The following is a 23,964-nucleotide window of genomic DNA, read 5'->3' as shown; positions in this document are numbered from 1 at the left end:
ATATGGAAAATTGTTGACTCATTTTCACTTCGTTGAGTACATGTAGGTACAATTTATTCAGTATATAGTAATCATAAATATACAATATAAAGTCTTTAGTTTCATTATAATAATTCCGTATATGTGTCTTCGTCGAGGTGAGAGACTGCAATTAAGCTGTCGCATGGTGTTCAAAAGTACACGGTCAGATTAAGTTGCTCACTACCGTTGATACCGTTTCCAGGTTTTCTGACATCCGGCACAACGTCGACACTGTCTACAGCCTGAAAAAACACGGCCAAGAATCACCCGCACGCAAATCTCGTCGACTCCACGAATCCGTTCGTACGAATATCAATCTGCATTCGTAGACTCACCTTGTCGGCGTCGTTGATCCTATGCTTATTGTTGTTATTATTGTGACCGTCGTTGTCGGCCTCGTCAACGTCGTCGTCGTCCCAGGACAGTTTCTTCACCCTCCGGGACATGGAACCCGCGGGCCAGGCGGACACTGGAGCCTGCAGCGAATCCGGAGGATCGGCAGAGTAGTTCGAGGAGTCGTTGACCGAGCTCGCGTTGCCGCGGTGAAGACCGCTGCCTGCAAGGTTGTTTATGTTGTGCACGAGACTACCGAGGTTCGGAATGTGGCTGATGGCTGCCAGGTTTGGGGCCACAGGGGGCAAGACCATCGGAGCTACCTTGTGCCTTGCGCAGACCTGGGGCATCTGTCGCGCCGAGGTGACACCTGTAAAAATCGAGTTGGAAAATTGCACAAATGAAGGAATGCCGCGCTCAATGTCAGTGCGGACGTACTTTTAATTGTTGCTGTGTAGTTGCTGTCATTGTCGTCGCCGAAGACCGGGTTGTCCACGTCGTTTGTCCCTTTAGCAACACCGCGGCCTTCCGACGCGTCCCGTAACGCACTGGCAGCTAGCACCCGGGGCGTCGGACTCAGCGCCGAGGGAATTGGCGATTTGTCCCGATACCCCGAACCCGACGAGCTGACCGAATTGCTACTCTTCGGTCGTTTGCTAAAGAGAATAATGCTTAACTGGTATAGACTTTATCAGCCTCGTTATCCTGGTTCCTACTATATTGAAAAAAAAGGAACACGATGCGTGTGTGGAGGTATATATGTATACGTACTGCTTGTATATGTATAGTATGAGGACGAGTATTACGACGCCCAGAAGCCCCAAGACCGCGCCAAAAACAGCGACGAGAAGGACGCTACTTCCGAGCCAGGCAGGTGCGGCCCTTGCGGCAATTGGCAGGGAACCGGTGTTCGGAAGATGAACGATTACTGGCACCATGCTGGACCTGAATACGAGTTGATATTGAATAACCTACTGAACACTTCAGGTAATACGCCCATTCGGCAATCCTGTGATTGATAAATATCGGAAAATAACTCACCTCGGTGGCCGACCTGAGTCCGAGGCAATGGCGACCAGTCGAGCCGTTGTCCCATTGAAAGGGCCTGACGACCTCAGTATCAGTTCTCCGTTGTCCCGAATCTCGAAAGATCTGTAAAATGCATGAATTTATACGAATGCATCAAAATGTGTATGAATTAGTGTTAGCCCAATCTGTAATTGTATTTGAATTCCTATTAAGTGTAAACCGGTAAGGATTATATGTATAGTTGTACAAATTTTCGCATAGATGTTTTGACTTGCAGATATATTTAGTGGCAGCACAACTCAGTCTAGCCAGTGATATGGATTAGCATTACATAGGATAAGCTGTGGTCATCATCAAGCAAATTCCCATACCTATTCATTTCATTCGACCCCAATGGTAGTTTAGAAATCTCGCCGGCCGCGGACATGTCCCATATTACAAAGTCACAGGTAGGAAGCGAAGGTTTAATTTTCAGCAGTGCAGCTTTGTCTTTCACGTTGTGCAAAAATGGTCAAGATTTGTCATGGGAGACAAGTACATTTTTGTTGACGCTTAGACCTAGCATTTAAAAAAATATAACTCATACCTCGCGTCTGGCCCTCTCAGCGAAAGCGAGACCCTGTCCCCTCTGTCCCCGTCTGCTGCCTCAAGCCTTCCTGTAAGCAAGAATTAGTTCTCTATGCAGATATCGCTCCGCATAAAAATTCGGCGTACGGGAAATTTGTTTTGTACCGACCTATAATAGAACCTTGACGGAGACTCCTCGCATGAAGCTCGTACCTTGGATGACGGAACCTTGGCTCCCATTCGTTGACGTCCTCGACTGAGACGTTCACTCTCGCTGTATCGTTCTGAACAGTAGCAATTTGGAAAATTGATTATGGAGCTAAAGTTAAAATGAAGAGACAGAAATGGAAACCCAACGCCTTACGTGGTGCCCGTCCGTCACGTGAACCCGGAAGCTGTGCTGTATCCGACGCTCGTAGTCTAGGGTACCCTTCAGGATGAGCTCACCGGATCTTGTGATGGCGAACCTCTCGAGATCCTCGCCCGCCCCGACCAGCCAGAACCTCAAGTTCTACAGTTAGGTAAAGAATTACGGACATGCTACTTGTTTCACAACTTACATCTATGATCACATAACGACAAATCTTACCGGGTCTATTTTGTTAACGCCCGCTGTGAGGAGAATGCTTCCTGGCGGTGTGTTTTCCGGGATACAAGCCTGGTAGTCCTTCAGTACGAATCTCACCGGAAGTCGTCCACCTGTGCGATCATTTATTTATTGCACCGTTTGTATAAACGTGCCCGAACCACAGTTAGGTCATAGAATTTGAAAGTTGAGAAATATGTCCTGAAAAATGACTTCAAATTTGTTTATAAATGTCCAAAAATTTAATTTACTGCCTCCAAGATAAAAATGATTGTCTAATTTTTTCTTTCTTTTTGTTCTCCAATAGGTAACGTGTGAAGAGATCCGTTTACCGGCTGTGGGTCCGGCGCCGAGTCCTCCCTCCCGGGCGACGACGACAGTTGCCAGAGCGTATCGATCCGGATTGTCAACCTGGGTCGCCTGCGATTGCCATGAATGGAACAACATAGACATTATAAGGTGTGCGTGCGTTGGGTAATTTTCCCCGAACTCGATGATATACACAAGACATCGATAATCTATAATTTGCAAACTTGACAGAACATCGACTCGCCTTTATCACCAGCGTCGTGGGTGCGACGACCTCGTGGTCCCTCAGGCTTCTGGTGAGCACCACGTCCCCCGTCCCCGGGTTCAGTGAGAGGAACGAAACGGCTCCCCCTTGAAGCGTGTAGCGAACAGGCGAATTGATCCCGGTATCCTGGTCCACGGCCCGTATCGCCGCTGGTTCCACTCCCAACGTCGTCCCCTGCATCGCGCGAGGAGGTATACATTATTCTCTGATTCTTTTCTACTATATTTCTCATATAGAAAACGGTGAACTTATATACTACGAGTATTGTTCGGTTCTTGAATCCACTAATTCCAGGTGGTTTAGAATATTTCTACTTACGCTTTTTTCTCCGATTGGTACAGTGATCTTGTATTGGTCGTTTAGGAAGGCTGGATTTTGGTCATCGGCATCGATCACGTTCACCCGAAGGGCCGTATCCGTCGACTGCGGGGGGTTGCCTTGGTCCTATAGGAAGAAACACTCATAAGGATGTACCTTAGCATGTACTGATCCTGAGAGAGAGAAACATCATCTCGTGCAAACCTGGGCTCGAATTCCAACGGAAAAGTTGCTCAGTGTCTCGTAGTCCAGTGGCTTGCGCAATACCAGAGTGCCTTCCAGAGCGTTTACAAACACGAAGTAGTCCTATGCGGATAGACAGTTATATACGGTAGGTAAATAATCGAGCAATGACGAGTGTGTCGCGTAATAAATGACTGATCTCGACTACACTTCGACTAATATTATTGATTCTACTACTAAGGTCATGCACGTGCTCGGGGTACCTGCAGACGGAGTCTCTCACCGTCCACGAACACAGCTGGCTGTACATAACACTAAAAGTAACGAAATTTGTCGTCGATGCAATGTTCATCATCTGCGCTACCCAGGTAACACAAAACTGAAGTTTGTCTATCAGACGTCTTATGAGAGTCTTATAACGTGACTTTGACGCCTAAAGGAGGTCTTATATCCAAATTACGTCTTTGTGACGTTGGACGTCTTTTGGAGGCCGAAATTCGCGTCATAAGATTTCCATAAAACGTCTGATAGACAAATTTTAGTTTTTTATCAGCTATAGGTAACTGCAGCTTCGTTATAGTCATCAATTCGGTGAATCAAATCACCCATCATAATCATCTTCACTGATTACAAGTTTTACGAAGGGAATTCACAAATAATATATCGATAATTATCTCCATATTTTTGTCTGAATATCTAACTTACCGCGTGCGGTCCTGGCAGTACGGTATACTCGACCGTCGAGTATGGGCCTGGTTGATCCCCGTCGATCGCTCGAACACCTTGAAGCACTCTTGTGCCGACGACCGTCACCTTCAACAATGCGAAGAAGTGGCCGCTTCATTATCGTGATCTAACGGTTTTTACAACAGTAGGTCAAGAGTTGCCCATGCGAGAATTTGGGTGTATGTACAATCGCTGAGAATAAGTCTTGTGAATACGCATCAATTAACTCGCAGATCCTCCTTACCTCGGAAATGTTAAGGACGTAAGGCGCATTGACGAATTGTGGAGCATTGTCGTTCGCGTCCGTCACTCGTATATTTACCGGTATCACGAAACCCTGCGACATTGGACAAAATTGATGTTACACAATATATTCTTTATTAAAACTATTCTCGTTCTGCGAGATGAAAGTTAAACTTCAAATAATACAAACCGGATCGAGAGTTCGTCTCCTTTCACAAATAACGTTGACATAAACACTGGCCGGTCCCTGGACACCCTCCTTATCCAATGGCCTGGTGAGGGTGAGATTCTTTGACCCGGGATAAATTGCTACTGGGCTATCCTTCTCCTGCAACCGCAGCTCAATATCTCCCTTGGATCCCAGATCCCCAGGAATCACAGGATCCCCAATCACGCCGATCGCACCGACGACTCCGCCGACCTCCAGCTCTTCTCCGACGAAAAGGTGGGCCGCTGTTGCCCCGTTCTCGAGAAAACATCTTGTGTCGCGTATCACTGATCAACCATTAAAAAATATTTTTATACATCTAAGGATTAAGTCCTACGCTTTTAGATAATAATTTTTGCACATTGGTTCCGTTGGTTTCTTGATAGGGTTTTTGTATCGGGATCCGTCATTTTTTAATAAATTCAGTTTCGGCTTGCCCCTTGCGAATGGCATTCAACGTTGCTGTAATGAATATTGCGTTGCTTACACTTAGGCGTCTATTAACTACACTCAGATTGCCTTCTCTCAGGCGCTTAAGATTTAGTCTCAATGAAGTTGCATGATCATAGGCGGCTATCGTTTTTCGTTATAATACAAACTGCGACATTTTTACTTTAGTCTTGTTTCGTTCGTGTAGGTTTTCGATGGCAATTTTATTTTATTTGATTTCTGATTTCAATCCCATGTGTTTTCAGTTAGTTTTATTGGCTCATGTGAAAATAAAAATTAGAGAAATAAAAGAAATTTATTAATGATAAAAGCCCAAATAGAACAAACAAGAAAGTTGAACAATTTCCAGATAAACGATCGGGCTCGCTTCAATATTTTTCTAATTGTTTCAATCGTTGCGAAGATTTGCTGAAAGGTTTTTTTTGCGTTTACTGCTAGATAAATCAGCTGTAACCGTTGCGTCAAAGTTGAATATGCCTTCAGTTGATCCCTTATTTACACATTTCCTTCTTCCGTAACTCCGTCACGTTTTCCTCGCGTTTTGTCGACTACAGTACAAAACGTTCGATAGAAAAAAAACAGTCTTAAAAATTATTTGGGTTCACGAAACTATCTGACTGAATGATACACCAAAAATCTATATCCGTACGTTATTCGATCCCTTAAGTTAATACAAAAGTGAATAAAATATTGTCAACAAGAGATTAATAATTCTATAACGATACTCACAAAAAGTCTATTTTTATTACGACGGAACACACAGTGAAATTGAAAGAACTTTGGGAACGAAGGTGCGCCAAGTTAAGAGTAAAACATACGCGCAGGCTGCGTATTAGTAAGAATACACATATTGCGTGAAACGTATGATGAAGGCGTTGGATGATACGCGTGCGCTCATACCGCGTTTAAGAAGTAGGGTACAAGTTACAACAAGAGTAATACTTCGTACAATGGTATACTTGTGCGTGTCAAGAATGATATTTTACTTGGTGCGAGGCACACACGCACGCGCATTCGGCCATCTGCCCACACGATGTGCTATGTACTTGTATATCATAACAGCAAACACCTATACGTTTGAGCGCCTGTGTGTGCCTGATTGTGGATATTCTATATACATTCGCGGTTCCTTGGAGCGAACTTCCGGCTAAGGCAGGGCTAGCTGCCTGGCTGGGCCGTCTGCCAGCCGCATTCATACCTCGAGCTGATCGCTTCGCATTCGCCTGCTGGGGAGACGCATGTATACGACTACAGGTATAGAAATATCCCTCTATGGGTGTCTTATATACGCGGATTCTACGTAACTCGCAATGGCGCTAATTATTACCAGATTTATTGTACACATGCGAGCATTATTTCCTTATCGATATTTTTTCCGTTATTTTTTTACTCGTTTCGCTATTCCCATAATAGTTTAATCAGTCGCTAGTGTAAGAACGGACCGTCTGACCGTTACTAATTGCCAATTCTGGGAGGCGGAATTTCGACTAGGCTCTCTAGGTATCAACAAACTATAACTGGTTTTCATTAATATTTGCAAATATGAGAAAAGTTGCCGTCGAAATAAATGATCCCTCGTTCGAGAATTATCCAAATTATTAAATCAACTGAATTACTTGTTGATATTTGAATATTTTCGATAGCTAGTGAGGAAATTTGTGAAAAAGATTCGTTGCGAATCGTGGGAATCGGTGATTGTTCAAGATGTGCAAATAAACGATCCTGATTCGCGATGACGAATCCAACGTGTGTTACAACGATAGGTTGGGCTTGTAGGAAGGCGATTAGTAAGCACGTAAATGTATGAGGACTTACGTTGGGCAGCAGCAGGTTGATGCAGGATGAGGCGGTAGTAGATCAGCGAGATTATAATCTTTATCAGTATATCTACCTCCATATCGTATCAAAGTCTCCATCCACGAACACGAACATTTCTTCATTCATCTGTATGCGTGAGAACAGTCAAAAAAGAAGTATAGCATTAGATATATCAACAAGTCGAATAAAATTGCAAATCGTTGTATTATCACGAGCCCAATTTGTACCGCACCCTTCACTCTACGTGCACCATGAACACTAGGGTGGTCCTTATTTGGGGTGTTAACGAATTTCGACAAGTGCGCCCCCTAGACACGTTTGAAATAAATAAAAAAAAATGTGTGCAAAACCCCAGCGCTGTAGTCCCATGAGAACACGTGCCTGTAAGCTCGTTTTGTTTCCCATTTGGATAACATGGCATTTTTAGACCAATTCAGTCACTATTTTTTCCAGTCATCCCTAAGTATGTTAAAAATTATTTATCCACATAAATCTATTGTTAATAGGCATGACTACGCGCACATTCTTTTTATATTATATTATATTATACACAATCGAAACTGAATGACCATAGTTTGAATGCAACTCTAATCAACTCATATCAAATTTATAATGAAATACGATACATGTGAGGTTTTGTAAAAGAATGTGCGCGTAGTCATGCCTATTAACAATAGATTTATGTGGATAAATAATTTTTAACATACTTAGGGATGACTAGAAAAAATAGTGACTGAATTGGTCTAAAAATGCCATGTTATCTAAATGGGAAACAAAACGAGCTTACAGGCACGTGTTCTCATAGGACTACAGCGCTGGGGTTTTGCACACATTTTTTTTTATTTATTTCAAACGTGTCTAGGGGGCGCACTTGTCGGAATTCGTCAACACCCCAAATAAGGACCACCCTAATGAACACCTCGGATGATCCTACACATCCATCATCTATATGTAACATATCTGCAGAAATAAAATGTGCCGCTGCAGAAGGGAAAATAGAGCCGGTGTACTATTGTACACGCGTGGCTAGAAAGCATGCGGAGAGAAACTTTGTGCAGCGATACGTGGGCTTATATTCTATGAGCCTGTATATGGATGTTAAATATGTGGGTGATGATTGTATTCGCGATTGTCTCTCCGAATCTAGTTGCTGCTGCCGAGCGTTTCCTGATCGCGGCTACGATTTAATTTCCACTCTTAATTGTGACTGGTTTCGTAATTTCTCTTCCCCCTTACATGTTTCTTTTTCTCCACATCAGCCGGATCCACGGTTTAATTTTCGGTTTGAGTTCCTGCTGCGTATTTCCTACTATGACTAATGCTGGAACCGGAAGTTGCGACAGTGATTTCCCCACGACCAATACCGGAAAACTGACATATCGGTGCAGGTACCCGATATTCATCATACCGAACGTTTCTTTCGCCTCCTCAATCCTTATACTTCGTAAACGCATGTAATGACGGTGGTCGACGCACCGTGACGACGGCGAATCCTCGATACACGCTCCGAGGATTCTACCCACCGAGAACGGCACCGCGTGTCCTACATGACCAAGAGTCAAGGCAATTATCTCACATTCCGGTATTCCATGCTACGGGCAGCTTCGGTATTGTTGAAAATTGAAATGGTCAAGTACTTTATCCTCCGTTTCTTCGCCTTTAGATTGACAAATTGCGGTGATGAAACTTTCTGGGAATGTAGCGATATAACAAAGCCGAAAAACTGCTGCCTTTACGTACGGTGATCACTTTACACACGCTTATACTTTGGGTATACTCACCACGGTAAAAATTGTCATCTGGAATATCCATGAATTGCTGGTCAAATTATTCGTAAGATCCAATTTTCACTGCGAGTCCAGACTTCGTGAGTTGGGGTGCCGCGTCATTGCAAAATCGTTCGAGGAAGAACCACCATACCCATAGTTGGGCTACACCCTTGACACACGAAACTATAATACATAAAATAAAAAAACGAAAAAAACCTAGCTTTAGGTCGAGGAAGACTCGTGAATTTTACGCACAAAGAGGTGAAAAAATCACAGGGTCTTGCACGGCGGCGGCGTGTGTATTCTGTACAAAACAAGAGCCCGGAGAATAGTAAGCGGGCATCGAGGGGTACGGACAAGGTATACAGCCGAGAGGGCAGGAAGTGGGGCTACACGATCGCCGGGGACCGACGATGACGACAGGTGTTCCTGAAACGGGGGAACTCGCTACGTATAAACTGTAACGTCTAACCCTGCACCCGTATCCATCCACAAATTTACCGGCATAAGCAGCTACGACGACGCGTACATTTCTTTGTTCGTAACTGCAGCAGGTTAACTCGATTCGGGACTACGGTGTGATAGGTGTAATTTTTTTTTTTTTTTTCTTTCTTACTTTTTTAAGTTACTCCACGATACTCGTGAAGAACGATTGATTAAAATCGATCATTTAATTCGATCACAATGGCTTGCGTGCTGTTGTTACAGTATTTACCTTCACGGAGTCCGGATGCGCATCGGATCGCGGATCTTTTCTCACGGGTACCGGTAAAAAAGTTGTAGCGAAACGAATAGGAATCTTTTTTCACGGTTTAATGATCCAGAATGATCGTCATCGTCGCCTCGGTCAAACGATCATTTATCCTCCTCCACTTCGTAGCTGCGCGATGCTCATATCGCGTTAAGTTTTAGACGAAACGGGATTAACCCGGTTCCCATGACCCCGACTCCTTTTCCAGTTTAGTGTTAAATTCACCTGTTCGCATCTACCTTCGTCAGAGCTATACCTGACCGTTTATGTTTAATTCACACCGGTGACGATTAAAAATAGTTGCATCAAAACTGGGACAACGCTGCAGTTGTTCAACGGTCTAGTTCCTAATTGATTAAACGTGTGTATATGATACTTTCATCCCGACTTCAGATAAATTATCGTCACTCTCTTTCCGCAGGAAACACCTTCCGCGGTATACGCTTATAGGTTGGTATTATTTTGGAACAAGTGTGTAAGAGTTTGATCCCGGAAAAGAAAGTGAACGAGCGGTGTGCACCAGAGTATTTCAGCTGTAACCTCTTACATACGTATATCGTTTGAGAATTTCACCTCTTCGCAAAAGTGGCTTTCTTTCGTTTTCCTTTACTTCTTATCTTCTATTCGTATTAAAGTAAGCTTTGTTCCGTACGTGCGATCCTTCCAATTATCATTATTTACCGAGTCATTGTCTCGACTCCTGAATACCTTAGATTTGTGAGAAGTGTGTTGTTGGGGTGTATAACATATTATAGAGTCGAGCAAAAGAAAACTATGCGCGAATTCACCCTCTGCCTACATGCGAGTGCAAAGATAGCGTGACGACGAACGTTTCTAGGGCGAGAGGATGGATGAACCCATTCGGTGTTTGCGCACAGATATATCTATACCTAAATATATATACCGTTTGTACAATCATCGCGTCGATCGAATAACGAATGATGAAATAATTATTAGACGCGACACGTGAGACGACGCGTAAAGTAAAGTATGAGATAAATACGGGTGAGGCGTTTTTAAAAATTGCTTCAAGCCGTGAATTTTGGAAATTCTATATTCTCTTTATTATTTCAAGTTGAAATTTAATTCAGGATGTACCTCAATTGCCTATTTCGTCTCTCTCAAGTTTCTCAACTTGATGCGCATGGGTTACATGCCTGTAACGTTACCTAGGATATATGCATACGTAGATTTACGTAGACACCTGGCACCTAGATTCATTTCTGCTTACAAATCGAATGTATAGTAAACTATAAAATTATACATAACAAAGCCATGTCATAGGCGTAGGATCGATTTGCCGAAGTTCTGTTGTTTACAGAATTTTCATTACGTACAGCATTTACCAAAATAAACCATACATATATATTTACATCATTTAACACAGTGATTGCTAATTTACAACTAGAACATGGTTTAGTACAATGAAATTTACATTTAAAGAAACATCGTTACCGTTTATATGCGTGCATGCATAGGTATACTACATATATTATATTCACGACGATACGTATCTGCCTTTTGTCGCTGCGTCTACGCAATTATAATATCTATAAAACCGGGCTGCCGTTCCATTGAATCTGTGCGTCTTGCCACCTGCGGAGAAGATCGAAATTAAGATATACCTACGTCTTAATAAGATAAGATATCTGCATGAAAGATATAAATTTAAGACGTAGATATAGCATCTCATTATACAAACTTGGTGTGAATCAGCTTCTCCAAGGGAGTCGAGGCGACGTCGACCAGTTGATCGTCCCTGGCAGCGTTGTCCGCTGACGAGTCTTCGCTGGCTCTCGTGTCGACCGTCAGGGTGGCGTGGCTTCCACCGCATGTGTAATATTGAATCTCGAACCTAGAACGGGGATAGATCCGGGATTAACGCGTTGGTCTCACGACTTTCCCCCTTGCGCTGCAGATCGTATCTCACCTCCGCTCGGCGTGGTAATTTCTGAGAAGTTCACGGTTCATGTTGAAAAGTACGCCGTAGTGGCCCTGGCAAAGGGTCAGCCAGATCGGCAGGCTCGGAGTCTTGAGTCGGGAACCGGGCTGCCTGTCGGCGTCTGCACCGTCACCCTCGTGCACCAGGATACCGACCTCGCTCCTCGCCAGGACGCCCCATCTCGGCACGGCCTTGACAGAGGACGAAGGTGTGTGAGACACGCTGCGACGAACCTGGTTTTACGTAATCTGTCAATATCAAAGGGCTCCTCCTCACGTAGGTGTTCTCGTCACCGACGTAAAGCACCCCGTTGTGGAGGTGCGGCGAACACCTTCCGGTTAACAGCAGCGTCGCGACGCTCATCGGTCCCTCTTCCGGCGACCCGCCCAGCATCGAGGTTCTTTGGTCTTCGAAGTCGGTCCGCACTCTACGAGAATTTCGTCATTCAGAGGGTCGGTCGCTTTCCTTTCGTTAGATTTCTTTATATTACACGTATCTCCTTAGGGTCTTGTCATAGTCTCATTATAGTATATATTAATTTTGCATAACGCGCACTCTAGACGATACGTGTAATTTGTGTACAGGAACACGCATGCGACTACGTGTATACGTATCCTCACTTGGCAAGTCCTCGAGACAGCACGGCGCTGTAGAGGAGAATTATCGCTCCGGGTCCACCTTCGTCGTGAAACTAAATCGACACCAAAATATAATACGGGTACTCCTCTCAAGTGTTTCGCAAAGGAAATTACGAACGACTTACCAGGTAAAGGTACCTCTTGACAAATATCTGGAGGTCTTCAAGAGAATGGAATTCGTAGAGATGTAGCTGTACCGATTTTCACCATATATTATTAACAGAAAATAAGATTCGTTAGTCGCCATTACTCGAGATCACCGTGCTGTAGGTTTTTTTTTTTTCTTATTCTTTTGTATTCGAATCCGAAAATTCGAGAAGATAAAAAAATCCGACTACTGTACGCGTAAACACCATACCGTTTCGGTAATCCCGTCCTGAAAGTATTGCACGCTATGCTGAACGTAGGGCGTCTCCTGTGGCAGAACAACAACGGCCTTGGGCACAAACACGCCGGAGGACGCGCCGCCTGTAGAAGCGAGATTGACAGCAGTCGCGGCGTTGCTGGGCTTGGCGTCGCCGCCTCCACACCTCCATATAACTTCAGCGATCGACAAGCTCAGGACTTCGACTTGCCGCTCGTGGTTCGGCTTCAGTAGACTGCAACAGAAGCCAAATTTCTATACTATTATATCGGATTCATTCCCGGGCAATCATTAAATACTGTTGTTATACTGCGCTCACGCTTCCGGGGATGCTGGTCTCGCGAAACTGGTGACGATCTTGTTAGTCCTGAAGAGAAAGTGCTTCAGCATCACTGCCTGTACCGCTGTGACCAAACTCCGAGTCGAGTTCCTCGCCGCCCTCAAACCGAAGGCAAGACTTTGCCCCCCTGGCCTCAGGGTCAAACCTGTCCTAGTCCATTCGCTCCTTGGCGGACTGGCGCAGGAGCCGAAAACCAACTGCCGTAATGCCTGCATTGCAGAAAATCCCGAGAATAATCTGCTATACGTTAGTTGGGTGGGTGTTCGGTGTTACGTTGTACATCATACCCACCGTACACGTCTCCTCGCTTATCGGGGTTCCTCCGATCACCGGCACCTTAGCCAGGGTCTTGGTGCTTCTCGGATACAACACCCGCTCTGAAAATGAGGAAAAGAAGGCTCGTGAAGCAGCTAGTGAAACCGAGTAATTAAAAACTGGCGATAAAACCCAGACCTGCTAGCTGTAGCTCGTCGGGCTCGGACATCAGCTCGGCGCACCTCGCGGTGCGGGTGAATAGCAGCATGTTTCCAATACTAGCAAACGAGGTGAGTGTGTACCTGCAGGATATTCGTAGGTGCAGGCCGCATGCCTGAATAATCGTGAAAAAAATCCGAGCGCGTATTTGCTTCACTCCGTAAGAATCGTTCCGGCCGGATTAGAGATACCGCCGCGATTGTAATCGGAGTGGAGGATGGTCGTGGTTTTATACCAACCGAACATCATCGCGAGACGTCAAAAATTCCGCGGTATCCGATGCGCCTGCACACCGATGTCTTGGCTCCGTTTCCCTCCCCCTACTCCTGCTCATATATCTGCAGACAAAGTTGGTTTCTCGCAATGTCAATTCGCCAGGGTTTTCCGACATGACCCACTAACATCTTCCCGAACCATCGTTATGCGATACACTGTTGTAACCAATTATATAGCCATAGGCACGTGCAACGGGAGTTTCTTCAACGTGCAAAACATTCCCTCTCGCGTTCGAATTTCAACAAAACTTTCGCGCGCTGCGATAGCTTCATACCTAAAATATCCTAATCGGTTGACCGATCCACTGTTGCATGTGGGATTAAAGTCGATCCTCGCGAGTCCCGTGGCGTGTTAGCCGACGGTCATAAATCAGAATCTGATCGAACGATGCGGTAATGCATGTAGAACTGTTCGTTGGAACTTACCGCCTGCGCTCGATGAGATTGTTCGAAAATTCGACGGTAAACGATCTTATCGCGAAGACCCATCGCCGGGTACAAGCTATTTTTGGATCATATCGCAGCACACCTTATACGTTCGTGCAAATAGCATTGCCTATAGCTCGCCAAGGCCTTTTAAACACTTTTTTATACGACACAAGCGATCTCTGCTGAATTTCACGTAAGCTGAAACACGGCGATTTATCTACTCAGAATTACCGCGCAGCTCGTACTGCAGAGGCAACCAATTTATACCTAACAACCAGAAATTAGTGACAAGATAGCAAAATGGTTTATAACATATTCTCACGCTCGAATTATTTTCCATTCTTTATTACAGGAATAATCGGTTATTCCCTAGGGAGACGACACAGTCGCTTGTCGCGCAGCCAAGCGTCATAAACACCAGACGGCATTGTTTATCACCTCCCACCGACGGCACGTGCTGTTTAAATTATCATACGTACACCTGCTCAATTGCAAATTATATTTTGTTGCAAGAAAGGGCCGTATTCACGGTATAGCATTCGCGATTTGCACCTACCTCTGTCTCTGAGGTAAGTTGGCTTCTCCGTGTTGACGTCTCGATGCTGCATAAGACGCACCGGTGCGATTCTTTCGGGGATTCCCCGGCTTTCGATACGCTGTACTCGTTGACTCGTCGTCTGTCGATCTCCACTCATGCCTGTTCGACAGGACATGTAACTATAAAAATTGCCCAGGTATTGTGTAGGTATGTTCGGGTCTAATGGCTATAATTGTTCGATACATTGTCTATAGAGAGAAGGTGACTACGAAGTTACACTTGTGTACGTGATATTCGATTTAATGAGTGAAATCGGCAAAAAGAAGACTAATTCCTAAAGTTGTTGAAATAAACTCCCCGCAATTTAAAGTGTCTTCCTCTTCCTTGTACAACCGACCCCATTCCGTCAGGTATAACATACACCGACATACACACGATTTAATCCCGAAAAGTTGTGAAATTACAAATAGATAAAGTTATATGCATGAGTCAAACTATCACGCGAATCACTGAATATACGTATGTGTATGTATATAATGCTACATCCTACCGGATACGGGTTATTATTGTAAGTAGACGTGTATCGGTGAACGTAGTACGTGTAATAAATGGTCGGTGTGACTTTTGATTAAGAATTGAACCTGCTGCGGTGACTGCAGAGTCAGTGGAATTTTCACCTCAGCGTTTTTCTCTCCGTCCCGCAAGACAATAACGAAGTTTCAGGGGCTCCGTTACTCGGGACGTGCAGGTCGTCCGCACCGACGAGCAGGGCGCAGAATTGTTGACTGACAGGCAGCCGCTACGCTGGTTGTGCTCCTCGGATGGGGGTAGTGTAAGGCGGTAATTGTTACCACCTACCCTAAACACTCCGAAATTTTCAACCCGCCTCTCCTCGCACACCTCGACACCCTGTTGTCAGTGTGTGGATGTGTGAATAGGTGGGAACGAAGAAGCGTCGACCCTTCGTTCCATCAGTCGATTCCAATAAGTTTTCAGGCTCACAATCAATCCGCGTTGCAACTCTGATCGATAGGTATATCTAGCCTTATTCCACCGAACCGTATATCGCGAAAGATATTTATGAGAATGGCGATGTTGAGTGAACACGTTGATGAGAATTTGTTTCGCGTTTCGCATATTTTCTGCGAACGTTATTATTAAACTCCTTAACCGCCGCTTTCGAAATTCTCTTTGGATTTCACGGCACGCTCGCCCGGCTGAACTGCCCCTGAAACTTTTGATATACCTTACACCTATCCTACAGTCATATACTCTCATTGGCCGAGGAAGAAAGTTGTTCCAAGTTTGCGAGAGAACGTGCCGGGGGTTTCGCGCCGCTGGAGATCTATTTCGTGGTATTTCGCGGCACGCTATCGGGTTCATGCCTGTACTCTGTATACAACCGTGTTCGTTAATACGTCCCGGTAATAGAGAGGGAACTAGTGCCAGGTGCGAAATACAATAGTCGGGAATGGTCTCTGTGTGCACTACACGACATGTTGATGTATGTACATACGTGCGTATGTACACCGGCAAAAACTAACGTAAGCTAGTGTAAATAGATGCGTGTGATACTATGATGCATCGAACACACGGACCCGCCAGTCCACCTTAACCCGCTAAAGAAATGATCGATTACGTTGAGCGATCGTTAATTACGTGCCACGAAGTCGCCCCGAGATTGATTACCCCCACAAATAACTTTTACAGTTTTTCGGCATACGACCAAGATATATAAGGAGAAGGGGAGATATAAACTGGACAGGTTCCGTCGTATATAGCTACGGATATACAATCGATTCTTTGCGTATGAGGAGTATTATGTACATTTATTCGTTAAAAATATCTAGCATTGTAAACAACCATTAACAAATCCAGAGAACTGGCCTTATGGGTATTATAAAAAATTAAAAATTAGTTAAAAAAGGAAGATTCAAAGATTCCAATCGTATCAAGTATCATTAAACTTTCCGCCCTGTACGGCAACAGAAGCTAGGCTGATTCCTCCTCCTTCATCCTAACGAGAAGTTTATTCTTGGCAACATTCTCGCCAGCAGTGCAAAGGACCTCCTCGACAAGTCCGTCGCAGGCGGCCTTGATCGCGTGCTGAGGCGAAAAAAAATAATGCGTGTTATAAAGTTTCAAGAGCTCTCGAATAGAAAGAAAAGCAAATCGTGGCATACTCACCTCCATTTTCATGGCAACGATCACCAGGAGAGGATCGCCCTTTTTAACAATATCACCTCGCTGAACGAGAATCTTGTCGACGACACCGGGCATTGGGCTCATCGCAGAACCAACCGCTCGATGCTGACCGCTGATCGACGATACAGCGGTGACGAACTTCGGCGGCGGTATCGTCAGCTGCCACTTGCGCTCCTTTGAAACAAAATTCACGTGTTCATTTTCATCTTTTGCCAATGGGGCTTCACTGTAGATGTAGGGAACAATACTGAAAATTAAATATAGAATATTACGTACATTCGTAAATAAATAAAGCTCTCCATTGTTGTTAACGATCCTAGCGCGGGTTATTACGCCGTCGATTTCCGATAATAATTCGAGAACATTGTTCCTTCTTATCAACGAACCGCTCACGTTTCTCCAGGGGCCCGTGTCATTCGTTCTCATGTTAAAGACACCTGGTCGAAGGTACCTTGCGTTAACCACAAATTCCTTATCTTTGAAGAGAAATTGAAATTTACGCTCAAGCGCGTGGTTCAGTCTGAGGCCGACGTTTGTTGCGAACGGGGTAAAGATAGCGTCGTTCAAGGAGGACAAACTCTCTTCTAGGATCATGGCTAATGCTCCTTGGGTCAGTATCTCGTTGGTGATTTCGATTTTCGGAAAAAGAGTTGCGTGGTTCTCCTCTATAAAGCCGGTGTGAACATCACCGCTGGCGAATTTCGGATGGCTAGCGAGGTCCATGATGAATTGCACGTTTGTTTCCACGCCGACGATCTACAATAAACATCGCAATGTATTTTTAAACGTTTTTCCCCCGCTTAGGCGCGGACAAACATTACTCACATTGTATTCCGCGAGTTTCGCTCCGAGTTTCCCGATCGCCTCGCTCCTGTCCTTCCCCCAAACGACCAGTTTCGCTATCATCGGATCGTAGTGCACGGAAACCTGATCACCCTGCCGCACCCCCGTCTCGACTCGGACGTCAGCCGACATCTCCGGGGTCGTTAGATGTAACAGGGGACCGGCACCAGGTAGAAACCCGTTATTCGGATCCTGTAACGCAGGATTCACTAGTCATTCGCGAGGTATTGCGAAATACAACGATGAAAACCAACCTCGGCGTATATTCTCGCCTCGAAAGCGTGTCCCGCCAGCTTTATCTCTTCCTGAGTAAGCGGCAACTTCTCTCCGGCAGCCACTGTGAGCTGCCACTCGACGAGGTCAGTGCCGGTAATTGCTTCGGTAACGGGATGCTCAACCTGGAGCCGCGTGTTCATCTCCATGAAATGAAAACTGTGAGTGTAACGATCGAGAATAAATTCCACTGTCCCGGCTCCCACGTATTTAACGGCCTTTGCCGCCCGGACGGCGGCTGCACCTAGCTCAGACCGCAACTCGGGCGAAATTCCCGGCTGTAAGTTTTGAAAAATTGCAGAAAATAACGTTGATTATCAGGATCACGTGGTAATGTATAAATATACATTATACATGTAGCATTAACAAACCGCGGGGGCCTCCTCAATGATTTTTTGATGTCTCCTTTGAACCGAACAGTCTCTTTCGAACAGGTGGACAGCGTTTCCGTGCTGATCAGCGAATACCTGAACTTCGACGTGCCGGGGTTCGGAAACATATTTCTCTAACAACACGGCCGAGTCGCCGAACGATTTTGCCGATTCGGTTCGAGCCGCCTCCAATGCCGTGAAAAAATCCCCTTCTTCAAAAGCTATGCGCATTCCTTTGCCTCCACCTCCTCGCACCGCCTTAATCATCAGTGGAAAACCGACAAGTCTTGCCTCTGCCATCAACCTGTCGTTGGATTGATCCTCTCCGTGATAACCTGCGTAGAGAGAACATTTTTTTTTTTCTTATGACGAAAATAGGACCGCCGCAGGTAGCGGAGTTACGGACCTGGAACTACAGGTACGCCGGCCGCGGCCATAATGGCCTTGGAGGTGTTCTTTATCCCCATGTCCCTGATCGCGCTCGCCGGGGGCCCGATGAAGGTGATCCCCTCGCTCTGACAGAGCTCGGCGAATTCAGTATTCTCCGATAAAAATCCATAGCCGGGGTGTATCGCCTGGGACTTGGACTTCTTGGCAGCCTCAATTATACTATCCTGCTTCAGGTAACTTTCGGTCGAAGCCGCGGGTCCAATGTTGTAGGCCTCGTCAGCCAAACGGACGTGCATGGCCTCCTGGTCCGCGTCGCTGTATACCGCCACCGTTTTTACCCCAAGTTTACGAGCGGTTCTTGCAATTCGGCAAGCGATTTCGCCGCGATTTGCGATGAGGATCTGCGCGCGGGAAATAAAATCGCTCAGAATTAGCTGCGTTTTATAATTTCATCAGAGATTTGCTAAAATTTGATGTCTAAATTATGCATTGTACATATTATACGTATAGATATTGTGTGCATATACCTTCCCAAGCCTTTTTCCATTGTGTACGGTCGATAATGAAAATTCCCGATCGATCCACGAGGTTATATGCCAGGGCCTGTAAATATAGCACGATCAAGACACATGCATGTGTAGACGAATATATTTGACCTTATCTTATCGACAAACGGGTACTCCTTACGTTTTATGAACAGGCCAGACCGACCGCAGCAACAGGGTGTACATGACTTGGTGATAGCTGTAAATTCTCGTATTAAAAAATGCGTTTTTCCTTGGTCAATTTTCGGTGTAAGGTGGACGCAATTTTTACCAACCACTCGATCAAGACGATTTCTTATCAAACCATTTCTTTTTTGCTGACACGTACAAACGGTCTCGTAATAGCGTCGTCATGAATATTGAGATAAGATAATGAGTTGCGTCAACAAAGCCATGTATTCCGTAAGCTGTTTTTAACTTATGCAGCCACATCGTTCAGGGATGTATAGAGTGACTGTGAATCGTTTCAAGAGTTAATTCTTATCATCAAATTCTTCTGCTTAATGAAAGCTTACTTTTAATTATTTTAGTTTGTTGTGATATACCAAAGAAAATCCTGAAGCTTTTTCTCTTGAGCAACATTTACAGCTTGGTGATAAGACAAGCTCATAACCTGTTTGGTTCGTAGTCACAGACTTGTATGTCCGACTCCTCAGAACTATCAATCTCATAGATTTCATCCTTTTTGCTCTGAAAATCTAGTTCGAGAACTTCATCGTCATCCCCTGAGCACACATCAATCTCGGATTCGTCGTCCCGTTCGGCCACATTTGCTCTCTTCACTTTCACATAATGCTCTGTCTGACTACTGCTATACCTAACAAAACTATTTGACTCTAACGTTACATATGTATTCTCCCTAACATGAGAAAGTCCGATTCCTTCTTGATTGAGTATTGGCACAGGTAACGCGGGTAATGATATTTCCAGCGGATGTTCGGTTCCGGTAGGAGCTCGACTGTCTCTAGAGCTTAGAAAAAGTCTGAGAGACGTTAACAGCTGTGTTCGAAAGGCCATGAACGCTTCCAGCTTGTCATTGCATTCTGTGCACAATCTTCTGGGGAGTCCGTCAGTATGTGAAACCTGTGATCGATCGTCAGCCCATTTTAGAATCAAAAATTGAAGGCCAACCATACAGTTATTGGAAAAAGTTTCATGCAGACTTTTGGTGCTAGCACGTCGATTTTCTGACCCCAAAAAGTTAACCATAGGTACTGATTAGTTCTTCATATTTTTCACATGTTTCTATTAAAGCACTCTGGTGAATCGTTGCCTCAGTGTTATAGCAATTACTCACAGCCATCCCAGTGATTAGCTCGATGCCAGTCCTGATGTTGTTTCCCCTGAGACTTGACGATGCCTCTTCAGCGAATACATCGAATCCCGCGTTCTCAACAGCTAATTGTTTGGCACAGCCTCGGCACAATGGAGGTGACTGTTTGAAAAACATTCAAGTAAACGGATTAGCGATGCCGAAATTGGGACAAGCGTCCTAACATATGCTGTAAATTAAGCGTCAGTTTTTCGCCGCTCGATTGTATTCTTACCATTTCTAACCCCTAAGACTCAGATGAAGTTATCAGAGAATTCCAGAGCAATAAAAATCTCCGCCTCCGAGTACATGAACATTTATCAACTATCGTGACTGTGAAAGGTTTCGTGACGAGGCGACCGCAGTTCAGGCCAGTTCAGTGACATTGTCATTTGTATTTCCGAATTGTAAGTCTTAACCTCGCTTTTCTATTTTCCTTTCATTTTCTTTCCGCTTTGTGCTAAAATTGCAGAAATTGTTAAGGAAATTGAGGATTTGTGGCGGCATCAGTCGTTCCCTCGTCGTTTTATGTTTACTCATCGAGCTTATACGGTAAGGGCAATATGGGGCCTGAGTCTGATTTATATATCACGTACAACCGTGTATTTCACTCATGAGAAGATTTTCCGTCAAGTGAAAAACAAGTCAAAATCAGGGTCCAGTAACTCTACCTCTGTCGCCCTGCGCCCGTGATTGGTTGAGAAAGCACGCTAAGCCAATCACGGCGCAGAGCGAGAGAGACAGTATACCGGTATTTCCTTTACACGGTCACGCATGCGAAAATGGGGATGCTACCTCCATGTACAGATGGGTTTACCCAGAGTATCCGGTAGTCGCCTGTTGGAGAATGTTTTTTTAAGTTGATGTCCCAGATTACATGAACACCGTGTTGTTGTACGTGAATACAAACGCCGAGTCAGGCGTAGTTTATGGTGATTGTTGTCACAGGTGGGATGTATCGGACAAACGTAAGTTCGCGTGTCATCCGACCGGCCTCAACCTTGTTTATTCTCTGTAGAATTTAACCTAACTTAACCTAACGTAATCCTAATTTTCACATTGTTTGGATTTCGTTTCAGAATGGGCAGCCTCGTAGAGGCGATGTTGATAACGCATACCGCGATAGATCGGCCGGTTTCAAACAAGCTGGACCCACTCACACACCAATGACCGTTGCCGAACAGTTCAAGGAATCTTGGCTGACCGCCATTATTGGGTCAGTTCTATTCGCAGCTGGGATGTGCCTGCTATTTTGGAACGAGGTATTGCACTAGACTTTGACGGGCACATTGTTCGACGGCTGTACCAAACACCTTTGCAATTATGAAATCCCCATTGGCCTAGCTTGTTATAGGAACAGTCTGCTTTCAGAGAACATGCAATTCCCTGTTTACTCCTTGCTGCTTGTCCTTAGGGCCGTGCAGTTAGAACAGCACATTCGCTGAATGAGGCGCTGCGTAACATTGTGCCGCTGTCCAGTGTGAACCATGTGCTACCTGAGCATCAGCACAGACTTGTTCATTTTTCGGGACCACTGAGAGTGCTTGAACCGCTCACTGAACCTGATTATGGAATCGTTATGGCCAGCGTAAAGCTGAAGAGAAGGGTACAGATGTATCAATGGATCGAAATTGAAGAGGAACGTAGGTGAGGTAAATCTTGAATTGTACTTCATCTGTTTCGTTTCATACTGTTTTCTCACGGTTTGAAATTTTTACTTTACTACAATCTACAACTTCTCTCACCCAGTTAGAAATAAACTGATTCATTTCCATTGTGTCTGATTTCACCCTGTGCAGTTTTGGAGGTGTTACCGAAGATGAAAAGCACTACTATTATACGACAGAATGGAAGGACAAGCTTGTGGATTCAGATTCATTCGATATCAGAACTGGTCACCATAATCCCAAAATCATGCCTGTGCGGAGTCAGATACAAATTGCCAATGAGGTTAAGATTGGAGCCTTGACTCTTGGTGAAGAGTTAAAAAAGAAATTCAATCACTTTGTTGAGATTACTAGCGATGAGAGGCCGGAGCGTAGAGACATCAAATTGCACTCTGGCCTCTACTATCACAGTAATGACTTATGGAATCCTCAGGTTTGAAATCACTGCTTTCCGTTACTACAGCTCTTGCATTATTTCTACTTCTACTAATCCTTTCTAATTATCATCAATCAGGTCGGAGATATCAGAATACAATTTTCGTACGCTGGCAAGGGCGATGACATCTATTCAATTATCGGCATGCAGGTAGATGGAACTATCGTTCCCTATACGACCTCGCATGGCGAAGAAATCTTAATCCAAAGAAAGGACGTGATATCCGTGGATCAGATGTTTCACCTAGAACATGTGCACAACTATTGGCGCACCTGGGCTATAAGGTTGGACTGGCAAATTTGTTTGAAAATGATAAACGCTCTGGTACGATAATTACGACTTACTGAGTCATGATTTCATCACTTGCAGAGGTCTGGGTTGGCTAGTGCTGTTTCTCGCTGCTACATGTTTGGCAAACATAATACGCACGCTCGTCTTGAATTCTACATTTTTATGCGGCGTGATTGCTATTGAATCTGTAAACATATCTGTCTCCATGTCCATCAGTTTATTGGTCATTGGTTTTGCCTGGGTATGGTACAGACCCATTGTCGGCTTGTGTCTGGCGCTGGCTTCCGTCGTACCATTTCTCTATTCGACCATCTTCTCCGAAAATCGGGGTCAACAACGAGACAACTATCGAAGACTATGACTGCAAACGCACGCTGTCTATGTGTCAAAAACATTCCATCATTCGCTGTCTACCCTCTATGCGTTTAAAGATCTGCATGCTACACATGCATGCATGATACACCTGCGCAAATGTTTATGGTATTGAGTCTAGTCACATCATTCAACATTTTTATTTTCCAGGTAATAATTATTCCTTCTCGGAGTTGTTTATAATTTCTTTTGTTCATTACAAACTTGACTTATTTAGTAGGAAGTAAAAAATTTCAATTCTGAGTATGTGAGCTGTAAATACAATCTCGCCAATCTACATAACTTTTAATAAAGACATTTTGATTGAAAACTTAACATGTAGATTTAACAAATCGATACATTAGATCAATGGCTCAATTTGTGACATATTTTTTGATGACTAATATCCCCCTATTTTCCTTTGAATCCCATTTTTTCAGGCCGACCACATGCCATTTACAATAAACAGAGCCAATCTTGTGGAAGTTGGCGCGCCAGAAAAATTCAACAGTGCATGCATTCTGCAGTACCGGCATGGTCAACTGACACATCGATACGGGCATAGTTTGGGATAGAGGTAGAAATCTTGTTGCCGGCCGAGTCGGATTTGCGCGCGTGAAACACTGTAGATGGCAGGGCAATCTAGAAAAAGATTGGGTACAGTAATTCGCGCAAGGAACACTGGGTAGGGTAAAAGTAGTGCG

General features: G+C 44.6%; 4 protein-coding genes and 2 long non-coding RNA genes across 13 annotated transcripts; 3 read left to right on the top strand and 3 right to left on the bottom strand.

Annotated features, from left to right (window-relative positions):
• Window positions 1-28: 28 nt before the first annotated feature.
• LOC124304895 (protocadherin Fat 4) lies at window positions 29-9,144 on the bottom strand. Its single transcript, XM_046763671.1, has 18 exons — window positions 8,838-9,144; window positions 7,054-7,182; window positions 4,771-5,075; window positions 4,582-4,674; window positions 4,317-4,424; window positions 3,633-3,734; window positions 3,429-3,554; window positions 3,090-3,284; window positions 2,869-2,956; window positions 2,540-2,649; window positions 2,315-2,461; window positions 2,120-2,234; window positions 1,970-2,039; window positions 1,396-1,506; window positions 1,126-1,299; window positions 793-1,010; window positions 357-724; window positions 29-263 (listed from the first exon to the last, which is right to left on the bottom strand). Exons 2-18 carry the CDS (start codon window positions 7,133-7,135, stop codon window positions 171-173), a joined length of 2,505 nt encoding a protein of 834 aa, XP_046619627.1. The 5' UTR covers window positions 7,136-7,182; window positions 8,838-9,144; the 3' UTR covers window positions 29-170.
• Window positions 1,289-3,136, top strand: LOC124304922 (uncharacterized). Its single transcript, XR_006908289.1, has 4 exons — window positions 1,289-1,341; window positions 1,661-2,471; window positions 2,844-2,995; window positions 3,077-3,136. It is a non-coding gene; the product is annotated as an uncharacterized LOC124304922 (long non-coding RNA).
• On the top strand, window positions 3,186-4,272 carry LOC124304921 (uncharacterized). Its single transcript, XR_006908288.1, has 3 exons — window positions 3,186-3,301; window positions 3,452-3,763; window positions 3,853-4,272. It is a non-coding gene; the product is annotated as an uncharacterized LOC124304921 (long non-coding RNA).
• Window positions 9,145-10,638: 1,494 nt separating the features above from the next.
• LOC124304919 (inactive ubiquitin carboxyl-terminal hydrolase MINDY-4B) lies at window positions 10,639-15,766 on the bottom strand. Its single transcript, XM_046763728.1, has 11 exons — window positions 15,127-15,766; window positions 14,595-14,755; window positions 13,152-13,237; window positions 12,840-13,069; window positions 12,515-12,755; window positions 12,282-12,347; window positions 12,139-12,209; window positions 11,795-11,945; window positions 11,507-11,709; window positions 11,279-11,431; window positions 10,639-11,172 (listed from the first exon to the last, which is right to left on the bottom strand). Exons 2-11 carry the CDS (start codon window positions 14,749-14,751, stop codon window positions 11,127-11,129), a joined length of 1,404 nt encoding a protein of 467 aa, XP_046619684.1. The 5' UTR covers window positions 14,752-14,755; window positions 15,127-15,766; the 3' UTR covers window positions 10,639-11,126.
• A 609-nt stretch (window positions 15,767-16,375) lies between these two features.
• LOC124304897 (methylcrotonoyl-CoA carboxylase subunit alpha, mitochondrial) lies at window positions 16,376-19,884 on the bottom strand. 2 transcript variants are annotated; one of them, XM_046763674.1, is made up of 11 exons: window positions 19,749-19,884; window positions 19,479-19,657; window positions 19,346-19,402; window positions 19,186-19,261; window positions 18,675-19,059; window positions 18,269-18,603; window positions 17,879-18,175; window positions 17,607-17,816; window positions 17,058-17,537; window positions 16,764-16,955; window positions 16,376-16,682 (listed from the first exon to the last, which is right to left on the bottom strand). In XM_046763674.1, exons 3-11 carry the CDS (start codon window positions 19,387-19,389, stop codon window positions 16,569-16,571), a joined length of 2,133 nt encoding a protein of 710 aa, XP_046619630.1. In that variant the 5' UTR covers window positions 19,390-19,402; window positions 19,479-19,657; window positions 19,749-19,884; the 3' UTR covers window positions 16,376-16,568. The 2 variants fall into 2 exon arrangements, with proteins under 2 accessions (XP_046619630.1, XP_046619629.1); XM_046763673.1 differs by having other exon boundaries at window positions 19,346-19,657.
• Window positions 19,711-23,960, top strand: LOC124304906 (transmembrane protein 43 homolog). 7 transcript variants are annotated; one of them, XM_046763704.1, is made up of 7 exons: window positions 20,988-21,067; window positions 21,323-21,483; window positions 21,595-21,777; window positions 21,930-22,162; window positions 22,315-22,615; window positions 22,697-22,902; window positions 22,988-23,600. In XM_046763704.1, exons 2-7 carry the CDS (start codon window positions 21,445-21,447, stop codon window positions 23,268-23,270), a joined length of 1,245 nt encoding a protein of 414 aa, XP_046619660.1. In that variant the 5' UTR covers window positions 20,988-21,067; window positions 21,323-21,444; the 3' UTR covers window positions 23,271-23,600. The 7 variants fall into 7 exon arrangements, with proteins under 7 accessions (XP_046619665.1, XP_046619663.1, XP_046619658.1 ...); XM_046763709.1 differs by lacking the exons at window positions 20,988-21,067; window positions 21,323-21,483 and adding an exon at window positions 19,711-19,823; XM_046763707.1 differs by lacking the exons at window positions 20,988-21,067; window positions 21,323-21,483; window positions 22,988-23,600 and adding exons at window positions 20,509-20,634; window positions 23,701-23,960 and having other exon boundaries at window positions 22,697-22,942.
• Window positions 23,961-23,964: the final 4 nt, after the last annotated feature.

This window comes from Neodiprion virginianus, chromosome 5 (assembly GCF_021901495.1).
Source record: "Neodiprion virginianus isolate iyNeoVirg1 chromosome 5, iyNeoVirg1.1, whole genome shotgun sequence".
NCBI classification, from domain to species: Eukaryota; Metazoa; Arthropoda; class Insecta; order Hymenoptera; family Diprionidae; genus Neodiprion; species Neodiprion virginianus.
Note: the sequence above shows the minus strand (reverse complement) of the source record. Positions and strands in the feature narration are given on the sequence as shown.